Source organism: Mangifera indica, chromosome 2, assembly GCF_011075055.1.
Source record: "Mangifera indica cultivar Alphonso chromosome 2, CATAS_Mindica_2.1, whole genome shotgun sequence".
Taxonomy (NCBI): domain Eukaryota; kingdom Viridiplantae; phylum Streptophyta; class Magnoliopsida; order Sapindales; family Anacardiaceae; genus Mangifera; species Mangifera indica.
The window spans coordinates 21,686,327-21,699,654 of NC_058138.1; the positions used below are offsets into that span (position 1 = coordinate 21,686,327).

The 13,328-nt window shown below is 31.6% G+C and overlaps 2 protein-coding genes across 2 annotated transcripts; both read left to right on the top strand.

Moving 5' to 3' along the window:
* Positions 1-2,809: 2,809 nt before the first annotated feature.
* On the top strand, positions 2,810-3,747 carry LOC123209778 (dehydration-responsive element-binding protein 2D). The gene has a single exon (XM_044627916.1). The coding sequence runs from the start codon at positions 2,836-2,838 to the stop codon at positions 3,445-3,447; it is 612 nt and encodes a 203-aa protein (XP_044483851.1). The 5' UTR covers positions 2,810-2,835; the 3' UTR covers positions 3,448-3,747.
* Positions 3,748-10,694: 6,947 nt separating this feature from the next.
* LOC123201632 (GDSL esterase/lipase At5g33370-like) lies at positions 10,695-12,910 on the top strand. Its single transcript, XM_044617213.1, has 5 exons — positions 10,695-11,014; positions 11,098-11,225; positions 11,303-11,545; positions 11,923-12,175; positions 12,405-12,910. The coding sequence occupies exons 1-5, from the start codon at positions 10,780-10,782 to the stop codon at positions 12,635-12,637; spliced, it is 1,092 nt and encodes a 363-aa protein (XP_044473148.1). The 5' UTR covers positions 10,695-10,779; the 3' UTR covers positions 12,638-12,910.
* Positions 12,911-13,328: the final 418 nt, after the last annotated feature.

The window sequence follows — 13,328 nt, forward strand, 5'->3', positions numbered from 1 at the left end:
ACCCCATCCCCTACCAAATTGAAAGGCCAAAGGACTATTTTCCACCCAATGTATACTGTTTTCTCAAGTTTTCTCCCATTAACTTTGAAAATCTCATTTACCCACCTGTAACAGGTTAAAATAACAACTTCAAGGGTAAAATCATCATTTTATTTATATTATTAAAAATAAACTTAAATTAGATTTTATTTTTCTCCCTAAATCCTAAAAACTAACAATTTTTCCCAACCCAAGTTTTAAAAAACAACATTTTCACCCCTAGAGTTTTCAATTTTTCGGAGTTAGTTTTTCGACGACCTCTAGGCTACGCTTCTTCCACTCCGGCGTGGCAACCGTCAGAAGGAGGCCCCACCAGAGAGGAAGAAATGTCGCCTGGAGGTCGTTGGAGAGGAAGAAACGATGTCAAAAAACTAACTCTGAAAAATTAAAAACTCTAAGGGAGAAAATATTGTTTTTTAAAACTTGGGTTGGGAGAAATTTGTTAGTTTTTTAAATTTTAGGAGGAAAAATGAAATATATTTTTCAAGAGTTAGAGTTCCGTTAATTTTAATAGTTTATGGGTGGGTAAATGAGATTTTCAAAATTAATGGGGAGAAACTTGAAAAAACCGCATACTTTGGGTGGGAAATAGTCCTTTGGCCAAATTGAAAACACCATACGACAATCATCTTATTTCAGTCAATGACATTATTTTTCTCACCATTCCTCACAATCATTACTAATTTCAAATCTCAAATCTCTCTTCAACTCCATCGTTATTATTTTGTCAGACAATCTAGTTTTTTTTGTTTAATTAAGTCCATATTAAGTTTTTTGCCTTGCTTTTCCTTATTTTCAATTTCTCGTTTTGATTTCTTATTTAAAGGGCACCCATTGGAATGACATTGCCTTTGTTTTTAGTTGTAGTTGTGTGTGGGATGGCCCACTGGCAATATTTATAAGTAAGGTTATGTGTGTGCCAACAAAGCTTCACATTTTCACTTCTCCCAAACACATGGCAAAGGGTATTGGTCTGACCATGATGTGGGCGAAGACCCTTGTTTTTGGTACAACTCATGGGGGAATGATATACTGAATTTCAGGTAGTATCAAGGCTTGTAAGCTATGTGGGTCGTGTCAAGACATTCTAGCCTAGCCCATGAGTTGGCCCAATACGATTCAAAAAATTGTTTAAAAAATAATTATTATTAGGGGAAGGGAGCCATTTCGGGAGTCGTTGGGCTGCCTAATGACCAAATACGAGCATTATATTTATTTTTATATATATAGTGGTTTTTGTTTTGAGTTTACTATAAATACCCCTTCTAGAATTCATAATTCCACGCGGAAATTCACTCACCACTCTCCTCAGTTGTCCCAATCTCAATTTTAATATTTCCAAATCAATTCAAAATGTTACTAAGATTATATAAATTTAGTCTTCTTGTCCGTACTTGAATTATGCACAGTAATGCATAAGTCAAATTATCATTATCCAAGTTTATTCTTATACTAATTTAGATCTCATTTGTTATTATAAATCTATGATGCACATTGAACAAGATGTTTTACTAATTGTCAATCTATCACTAGTTACCACTTTTTCATTAGTTCGTCTCTTATCGCCTAATGAGGTAAAAAGCAAACAATTGTGCCTCAATTTAGTACATCGACAAAATATTGTATCCTTATTGATGATATATATGAAATTCTTTGATTACAATGACTTTTTCAAGATATGAGTGTTGTTCGTCAATTTTTTTTTTTGTGGTTATGATCAAAATGTCATTTAGATAAAATATTAGATCCTTATTGATGTTACATATGAAATTTTGTTGTTACGATAACTTTTTCAATATATGGCTATTGTTCATCAATCTAGTAACCTTTTTTTTTTGGGTTATAATTAGAATGCCCTTTTAGATTTCTCTTAATAATATTTTTCATGGTCACATCAATCATATTAAAATAGATTATCATTTCATTTGTTATCGATTGCTCGTTAGACGGGTCATTTTATTTCATATCCCGTGAATAATTTAAAATATCGATATCTTTGTTAAATCTCACTCACTAGGTCAATTTCATGTTCAAGTGTCCAAACTTGAGCTAGCTTATGATGCCACTTAACATTGTTTGTATGACCATTTTACCTTATGTGGTTAGTTTAATTGCAGAATATTACTATACTCCTTCCTATTTTGTACTAGTTTCCTACAATGCATTATCTCATACCTACATAAAAGCTACCTTTTGTACATTCAAAACATATAAAAATACAATTGCATTTCAATTCTTTCCAGTTTTCACTATATATTTAAGTAAATAATCAATTTAATTCATATTTGATTGACGAAATATATTATATGATAAATATTCTTTATCGGGATGAGATCGATTATGTATGTATGTTTCTTTACAACTAGTTTTATGTTTAAATTTATTAATTAACAAATAGACAAATTTATGAATTCTGAAAAATAGAAATAGTTTGGATTATTTGAGTAGATTTAGGCCTATCAAATTGGTTTTTGAACACTCAAATAAAAAAATAAAAAAAATTGTGTTGAAAGGGAGGAGAAATGATAAGGGGATCTAAAAGTAGGGTTTCGATCGAGGCTCTTCATGGTGACGGAGCTCATAAGATTCAAAGACACGTGTTCTTTTATGTAAGACACCTGTCATTTACCCTTTATATCAAGTTCATGTAGCCTTAGCTGTAACATAAAATAAACACGTGTCTATCGCCAAGTTCTCCATGTAAAATATAAAATTCAAGGTTGCTTTATTTGGCATGCGTATTAAAGAATCGTCAGCAGGCGTTCCTTTTCAATAATCCACTTTAGTCCTCAAAACATGGAGAGATCTGAAGCGGCAAGTTCACAGAAAGCAGCAGCAGCTTCCAAAAAGAAGACCAACATGGGAAGATCAAGAAAAGGCTGCATGAAAGGCAAAGGCGGTCCAGACAATGCTACTTGCACCTATAAAGGCGTCAGGCAACGAACTTGGGGCAAGTGGGTGGCGGAGATCCGTGAACCGAACCGCGGCGCCAGGCTCTGGCTTGGCACCTTTAACACTTCTCTTGAAGCGGCTTTAGCTTATGATGAAGCTGCCCGGAAGCTCTATGGCCCTGCGACAAATGTTAACTTGCCATACTTCAATAGTGCTACTACTTCAGTTTCTGGGTATGATTTTTCTTCGGATCATGTAGTTCCTAGCCAAGAAATCGGCAAGATTTCAGAGTCTGTGGGGCATGTGGGTAGTAGTTTATTTGTTGGGGATTCTGGTTTTGAGGAGGCGAGTTCGTTTTCTTGTTGGCTTGATGGTGAAGAAAATGTGTATTGGCCGCAGATGATGGAGGCTAATGATGCCTTGGAGGTGAATGATGTTGGGATTTCAATGAGTGATTCGTTGGCTAAAGAGGATTTTAAGGACTGGGATTGTTTCCAGTCTCCATGGAACTTGTAAAATCAGCAGGTTTAGACGTTGGGTGGCTTTCATGTTTTGATTTGTTGGTCACCTGGATGTTGAGTTTGAGTTTCGAGAAGTTTATGGGCCTTTTCATATTGGACTTAGGTTCTTTGTTTTTGGGTGGGGAGAGTAGTCAGTATTTCAAAAGCTAAATTATAAGTTTCTGCGGAGATAGATTTTGGGCTATTTACGTTGGCGGTAGCTTCGTTTGTACATGTTTCAGTGGGCTTTCCTGTGTTTGGGTGGTTGGCTTCTGGTTAGATATGCAGAAACATAGAGGATACATAGACTTTGTACCAATAATAATAATAATAAAAAATACGATAGGCCAAAGCACTATTTCCCAACCAAACTATACTGAATTCTCAAAGTTTTTTTATTAATTTTGAAAATCTTATTTACCCACCTATAACCGTTTAAATATGTTAATTTTATATTAATTTTAAGAGTGGTAAAATCATCATTTTATATTTAATATTAAAAATAAACTTAAATATGATTTCATTTCTCCCTTTAAATTAAAAAAATTGATTTTTCTCTCCTAAATTAAGTTTGAAAATATCACATTGCCCCCCTAGGGTTTAGTTTCAAAATCCGTTTACTTTCTCTGGCGTGAACAGATTTTGAAACTAAACTTTAGGGGGGAAATGTGACATTTTCAAACTTGGCTTAAGGAATAAAATATTTGTTTTTACACTTTTAGGGGGAAAAATGAGGTTAAATTTTCAGGGTTAAGATTTCATTAAATTTAACTGGCCATGACTGGGTAAATAGTATTTTCAAAGTTAACAGATGAAACTTTGGGAAATCAACATACTTTAGGTGGAAAATAGTCCTTTGGCCAATACGATATGGGCAATTTATTTTAACCAACATACTTACTTTCATGGGGCTTATAGTTTGGATAATATTTTATTTTTAAAGATAAATTATTTAAAAAATTATTGGATATAAAATAATTATTATATTTGATAAAATTAGATAAATATAAATAATTATTGTATTTAGTTATAAATAATAAAAGAATATTAATAAATTATTTTATTTGAATATAATTATTTTAAAATATTTTTATATTATATATTATATTAATTAAAAAAAGAAGTTATTTTTGTCTAAAAATTAATAAATAAAAATATAATTATAATAAAATTAAAATTATTTTAATAGATAAGATGAATTTAAAAATCAAATTATATTATATATTATTTATTATATGATGATGGTTAATAAAATATTATTATAATATTTTATTATTAATAAATTAAATATAAATAATAAAATATTTATTCTCAATTTAATTTTTGTTATCGAAGGAACCAAACGCTTTTCAACAGTATTATTTATGGATCGTTTTCTTGGAAGGTGTGTAAAATTGAGCTTTGCGGCAGTAGAATCTTTCTCGGTTATGAACAAAGTCAAGCCTGCTTTCAGGGCCAGATATTTGCTGTCAATTGTCAATATGGTTTTGGGACAAGCTCCAATTGACTGATCCAGGTCAGGTTTTAAAACCATGCCCTTCTAATAGTAAATTCTAGATCCATTTCTACAGTTGAGTTTTTTAACTATGAAATTCTATATAGAATTAAACGATAATTCTTAATAAATATCTTTCTAATATTATTAATTGAAACCACATTATTGATTTTTTTTATTTTCAAATAACTTTTTTTTGAATAATACTATAGTTATTAACTAATCTTATTAACCCAGTCACATTAATACTCATAAGGCTATATAAATAAATTAGTAATAAAATTACTAAGTATAATACCTCTTAGTTTATTGCCCGTTCAATGAACTTATGGGGTTTAAATGTATTTTACAAAGACTTCTAGGTAAACATGTATAGTTTATCATTAATTATATTAGTATAATATTATATATATTTATTTTAAATATACAAATAAATATATATATATATATATGTATTATTATATAATTTTATTTTATTTTATTTTTAATTTAAAATTATTTAATTATATAATAATATATATTTACAATAATTTTATTGTTGAAACTGACTTGTTTGCTTAAGTGACTTAAAATTAAAAACCATTTGAGGGTGATGTGAGGTGTACCCGAATTATTGAACCAATTTAATTGATGTGAACTTAACAGCCAAATAGCATGTCAGTCTATATAGAGGCAATCCAAATACATTTAAAATTAAATCAAATCTTAGATATATAGATAGATTGATTACACTATCAGGGTCACAATCATTGCAGTGGTCTCTTAATATACTTAAGGCCAAAGATTTATTTCCCACCCAAACTATGCTGCATTTTCAAGTTTCTCTCCTTTAATTTTAAAAATCTTAAATATCCACTTATAAACAGTTAAATTTAACAGAATGTTAACTCCTTAAAATTTTATCTCTTTTTCTCCTTCAACCCCTAAAACTAACCATTTCCCCCTAGGTAAAGTTTTGAAAAATAACATTCCTCTCCTAGGGTTTAGTTTTTAATCTCCGACCCCAAATCTGGTGTCATCGTCAATGACAAAGCTTTCTTAATGCACCACCATGCTCCGACGATCTCTCTTCTCTCCTTTAGAATGTCGATCGACCTAGATTTGACGTCTTCGCCTAGAAAGTTAAAAAACTTCATCAGGAGACAAAGCTCTTCGTCTTCCCAGACGAAGACGACGATCACGTCTCCCTTTGAAAAGACGATCGTCTTCCCAAACGTCTTCTCCTAAGAAGACGATCATCTTTCCATACGGAGACGAGGTCATCGTCTTCGTCTGGGAAGACGAAGAGCTTCATCTTCTGACGAAGCTCTTCAACTTTTCAGGCGAAGACGATGTCAGATCTGAGCTGATCGACATTCTAGAGGAGAGAAGAGAGACCATCGGAGTATGGTGGTGCATTAGAAAAGCTTCATCGTCGACGATGACACTAGATTTGACGTCGGGGATTGAAAACTAAACTCTAAGAGAGAAATGCTATTTTTTAAAACTTAATCTAGGAAAAAATGATTAGTTTTTAGGAGTTAAGGGGGAAAATTAGATTAAATTTTAATTTATTTTTAATATTTTAAATAAAATAATGATTTTATCTTTTAAACTATTAATTTTAATAATTTATAAATAAGTATTTGAAATTTTTAAAGTTAAAAGGAGAAGAACTTGGGAATGCAATACACCTTACGTGGAAAATAGTCCATTGGCCTATACTTAATGCTTTGTTTGAAGTAGAATCTAAGCTATCTTGGCTTTGGCATCGATCTTTGTCCCGTCTGTATCAATTTCTTTGTAATCAAATTATGTACCTTTTTTCATAATCTGATGTCAAATCAGATTGCAATCACAGCGAAAATGAAATATTAATTATGATTGATTTACAAGACAAAGATTTCATGTAGGTCTTCTTCACCACCGATTGCGGTTTCTGAGGAGACTTCAAATTATTCGGTTGATATGATTTAATTTTCTTTTTCTTTTTGTTGTTAACATTAATTTTTAGCGATTTATCCAAAAAATTTATTAACTAGAATAAGTTGATATGAAATATTATTTTATTTTTTATTTAAATATTTAATAATAAAATAAAAATGTATTATTTATATATAAAATTATACATACTATTTATAGATAATTAGACTATAATTTACTGTAAATATGAATTATTGTAAGATTGAAAAATGAAAAAGAAAATATAAAAATCCTCCCCCTTAAAAAAGGAAAATCTAACATAATATTCATTTCTTTTTGGATAATATATTAGTTCTCGGAATATGTTTTTGGATTCTTAATAAGTTTTTAAAGTTAATTTATTGTTATTAACTTATTACATCATATAGTTAAAATTAAAACAATAAAATTATATATACATATTTTTTATATATAATTTGAATATATAGATAATGTATTATTATGTGATTGGATAATTATAAATTAAAAATAAAATAACACTTAATCATATAATAATATATTATTTATATACCCAAATCATATATAAAAAATGTATAAATATAATATTGTTTTTAAAACATCCAGGATTATTCTGATTAGAAGATGTATTAGATCTTCAAACAGTGAGGTGCTTTGAAATCTTAATATATATAATATCGTCAATCACAAACATAGCCTTTGATTTTTCAATCTTATAAGGTATATTAAATCTTGAATATTTATATTTAATATTAGAATATTCATAGTTTTTGAACATTATATATTAGAAAGATATTATATTATTACATTCCTTTCGATGAAGATGGTGGCTTGTTGGCATTTGTGGCTCTGTGCCCTACATCATTTGCTAGCCGAAAGAACAGAAGTAAACTATTCAACTCTTTAATGGTGGGAAAACTAAAGACCGCTAATCTCACATTGATTTTTCCATGAAAAAGAGAGATACCAAGATTTTGTTGTGTTATAATCAAACTAAATTAACCCTAAAAATCTTCTGCCCAATACTTTTTGGCTCGTTTATTTCATGCATTGCAGAATCCACCTGGGCAGATCTGTGTGTACTTTATCTGCTGCCATTGCAGATGGATCAGAAAGTTACAAGATTGGCACTGAATTTGTGCCAGATAGACAATGTAAATCGAAAGTAAATATGAAGAACATCAACCTCGATATCAACTGTACGTGGGAGAATTAATGAGCCTCAAAAATTAGTTTGCGACAGCTGCCCTGGAATCGGTGGAAATGCTTCTTTGTTGTACTTGTATTATTATCTCTCTTGCCCTACTGATATGTTTGTTGTGTGCAAGTAGTTGGCAATTAATTCTCATTACTACACCCCCAATATAATATTTAATTTTACCTCATTATCTTAAAGTAAAAATTTGTATACAAATACGTATATTCTCATGTACAATACAGACATGCATTTAGTTTTCATTCAGTAGAAAACCTCAACTGTGTAAATGTGGGGGCTTCTTTATGTCTGTAAACTTGAATGTTTTGCGCTCAAAGTGCTCTTATCAACAACCTTTATTAAATAAGTAGTTCATTCTATGCTATAAAAAGAATGGAACCAACCTTTTTCAATGAACTCGACTCGAGTTTAAATGAACGAAGCTAATTAATCAATGAATTGGTTTAGCCACAGTTTTTCCTTTTTCAGAATCGAAACTGCCATCAATATTAGCTGTACCTTTGGAGCTAATTATATGGGGATATTAATTAAAATTGATAATAATTATTTTCCTTAAATCATTTTAGATAAATGTATAGTAGTTTTATTTTTATAAGTAAATTTAATTATAATTTCAAGAATACCTTCTCGACTAATTACGTTATTTTTAGTTATTTATGTCACTCTCAACTAATTATGTTGAATTTGGAGTAATTTTTTTTTTGAAGATTTGATAAATTATTATTCGAAGATTCAGTGAGTCATGTTTTAATAATTTAAAACATATTTGAAAATTGATAAATTTTTGTTAAAATATAGATAGGAATAAAAAAATTAGTATAAGTAAGAAAAATGGTGAGTGTGAATAGGTGGTACGTAGGATACGTAGAGTACGTAAAGGGTGTGTAGAGTGAGTAACAGGTGCATACAGAGTACATAAAGTGTGTAAAAGGCTCATAAAAATTATATATAATATATAAATATAAAGAAAAAATCAAACTGAGGGTGTGTAAGGGTGCACGCACCTTCACGTCTTACGCACCCCTTATATATACATAATTATTATTTTTATATATTATAATAAAATAATATGCACAAATAAAATTTTTATTAATTTATTTATAATAATTATAATATAAAAAATTATATTTAATTACATGCTGTTATGTTTTTTACGTGAAAGATGTTTTCATCAAAACTTATTGAAATAAAATATCGTAAGTAAATGACAAGAAAATATATAATATCTACTCAGTTAATGATGAGTAAACTTGAATTTTTATAATATAAGCTTATAGACTAAGTGTCGAGGGATTTCATTTTTGTGGACGCTAATAGACAATAGTACATTGGGTGACATCAAGGTGAAGGGGAAAGTAAGTAAAAATTGAGTTAAATTTGTATTTAATTTAGGTTGTGCTGAAAATTAACTAATCTTCACATACAGACAATAATCGCAAGAGAAATAAACAAAAACAAAAATTTCTACGTGGTTAAACAAAGTTCAACATAATCTAATATATGGGACTGAGTCCAACAAAGATTAGCCTTGAAATCGCTTCAAAATTTAGGATGTGTATCCCACAATTTGAGCAAATAAGCTAACCGAGAGAGAAATTGTATAATGAAACTACACTTAAAAACAGGATCAAGTGATGAACCTCCCAGAATGACATCGAAAATTTCACATAAAAAAGGAGTATATGTAAGTTTGTAGGCTCAAAGAAGAAAAGTGCCTACCAAAAATAAATGCAATGACTTACCTATCATGAATCTCAATGGTGCATATCTGCACAACACATAGCCAATTTGAATTTGGCCCCAATCCATTCTTGCTGGTCACATGGCTCTTTAAAAATGCCAGTTTCAGTCTGCAACCTCTTCCGTATAAGCATTCAAGAAGTGGTTTAAAAAAAAAAAAATTTGCTACCCCAATTTAAAATTATCACTGAAATCAAATCTAAAATTTAACAAAACTGGTAAAATATTAGAATAATATATAAATAATACGTTGTCATGTTATTAGATTATTTTAAATTAAATATAAAATAATACTTAATTATATGATGACATATTATCTAAATATCAAATTATGTATTCAAAATTGAGTACAGATAACATTACTCTTATAATGACTGTGATCATATGCAAATTAAAACATATGCTAAAATTATCAATACCAAACCATTTTGAATAGTGATTATGTAGAAGATTAATGATAATCACTTTCTTTATTTATATTAATCTACAAAATCAAAAATCGCTCAGGAACTTTATATGAATAATGTAGATTACCATATATATAGTCTTGATGAATTCATACATAATTAATAATTTGCATTTTTGGTCCAGAAATTAACGCGTATACACAAGCTCTACCCATTTGCCAGCTCTACTTGATTGTTCTAGTTCTACAATAGATAAAAATGGAAATGGACAATGCAAGAGCAAATTGTCTGCATAGCAATTTGTAGGCCATGTTGTGAATAATTCATATCAAGATAAATCTATATAGTTTAATCTTATTTCCATTAACAGACTGATCTACTCATTCTAGCTTTCGTAATGGCAGCCCTTATCTAACTCCACTGGTGGTAGAACTCACCATTAATATGGCATCAAAATGTAGACAATCCAATGCCTGTATATATAGCTAGTCTTGTTCACTTATTCCTCTCCAAGGGTGGAGTTAATCAACTTTGCTCAGCTCAAGTTCCTAGCTGTTTTAAGGTTTCATTATGGCTGCAACTGGCCCCTGGTTCATTCTAGGTCTGTTGATCACACTGGGGAGGGTCGCCTCTCGAGCTGAAGCTAGGGCGTTTTTCGTGTTTGGCGACTCGCTTGTTGACAGTGGCAACAATGACTACCTTGCCACCTCTGCTCGGGCTGATTCATACCCCTATGGCATTGACTATCCTACTCACAGACCAACCGGTCGTTTCTCTAATGGACTTAACATTCCCGACCTTATCAGTAAGTTTATCATAATAGACAAGACTTAAATAGAAGCAAATAGTTAGGTTTATGTTGTTGACATGATTTATTATTATGATCAGGTGAGCAGATTGGCATGGAACCCACAATGCCATACTTGAGCCCGTTGCTCAGTGGAGAGAAGCTTCTCGTTGGTGCAAACTTTGCTTCTGCAGGGATTGGGATTCTCAACGACACTGGATTCCAATTTGTAAATACGACCTATTCATTAACTTTAGTTTTCCCCTCCAGATATTCAATTAACACTAATTCATTTATCTTTTGCAGGTTAACATAATCCGAATCACCAAGCAGTTGGAGTATTTTCAGCAATACCAGCAGCGAGTGACTGCACTTATTGGAGCTGAGGAGACTCAACGACTTGTCAACAAAGCCCTTGTCCTCATCACACTTGGAGGCAATGACTTCGTCAACAACTACTATTTGGTGCCCTTTTCTGCAAGATCTCGCCAGTTTGCTCTTCCTGATTACGTTGTGTACCTTGTTTCTGAGTACCGCAAAATTCTAGAGGTAAAAAGAAAATTATTATCCTTGGAACAAATTATGCACTTTATTTTTGGGCCATTTTAACCAAGTAAAAAGCAAGAAAAAGAAATTATAATAATGCTGTGGGGACGTAGTTCTGATTTATATGGGATGCATTGATAAGATTTGCCTTCCAGTTTGTGTAGAGTGAATTATGACAGGATTTGCTTGGTTGGTGAGGCCAATAGGGACTTGTTGCAGTTAGTTCAGAAGCCATTTATAATATTCATGGATGAGAATTTCCTTATTAAAAAGCCTTGATCCATGAGATCCACTTCAATTCTAATGACTTAAAAGAGCCTCAAAACATTCAACATTATTTTGTTTATATATATACTGAAGTGCTACTTCTGATTATGCAGAGGCTGTATGAATTGGGAGCACGTCGTGTTTTGGTCACAGGAACCGGGCCATTGGGATGCGTCCCTGCGGAGCTGGCTCTGCATAGCAGCAATGGTGAATGTGCAGTGGAACTGCAAAGAGCAGCTGGCTTGTTTAATCCGCAACTTGGCCAAATGATAAACAGTCTCAACAGTGAAATCGGATCAGATATATTCATTTCTGCAAATGCTTTCGATATGCACATGAACTTCGTCACCAACCCGGAAGCATATGGTAAGTCCCTCAATTATATCTTCACGAGTTAATAAATGCAACTAACCGATTGGCCATAAGATGGCAGAATGATGAATACAGTTTTTGCATAGAATTGGACCACATTGAATAAATGCCCTTTATTGATGTCTCCTGATTGGTCCCCTGGCATTTATTGATGCTAGATTGGGCTTAATGTTTGGCAAAGTGAGATGCAGGTTAATGCTGAAATATGGTTAATTTTTCACAGGGTTTGTGACATCAAAGATAGCATGTTGCGGACAAGGACCCTACAATGGAATTGGCCTCTGCACAATCGCCTCAAACTTGTGCCCCAACAGAGATTTGTATGCATTTTGGGATCCATTTCATCCATCAGAGAAGGCCGGCAGAGTTATCGTACAACAGATCTTGTCCGGATCCCGCCAGTTGATGCATCCGATGAATCTCAGCACCATTATGGCTTTAGATTCCAGGGCTTAAGAGATTATATTATATAGTCTCTTATTGTCTTATATAAATATGCTAGGGTTGCTTGTTCTTCATTGCTGTATCTTAGTTTTGTTGGTTTGTGGTGAAATGTTTGTTAGTTTTTATGTGGCTTGAATTTGTCTGCAGTATTAGCAAGCATTTCTGGGATTCTTAAATCAAATAATAGCTTGATATTTGTAATGATCATCAAGTGGGCAGATTGTTGTTCCTCTATACGTTTGTAATCTAAGCTTGATGAGTTTATTTTCATTTTCCCTTTGGCCATTCATGAGTAGACTTCTTTTCTTTTACATCTTCTAAGAGGTTAATATAATTGAAACAGAGCTTGTTTGATAGAATTTAACATCTTTTCAAACATAGCAATGAAAATTCTTCAAAATCAATATGACTTGGGATAGATGAAGATATGAATCCTGCACACATTTGCTTCAAATTTTCTTACAAAGAACAAACTAAAATGGGCCAAACTTGAGCACATGAATTTGCAGAGGTTCATTTTTGGGAAGATACGAGGTCTCCAAAACTTCATCGATGGGCTGTATCTGCGAAAAATCGTTTCTGCCCTTATAGTTTAGCTTTCCACATTACTTGGCGTAATTAACTCTGCAGTATACCTAATTTTAAGTACCTGAGTGGCTGTCTAAATAATATGTCATATTATATAAATAAGTTATTTTGAATA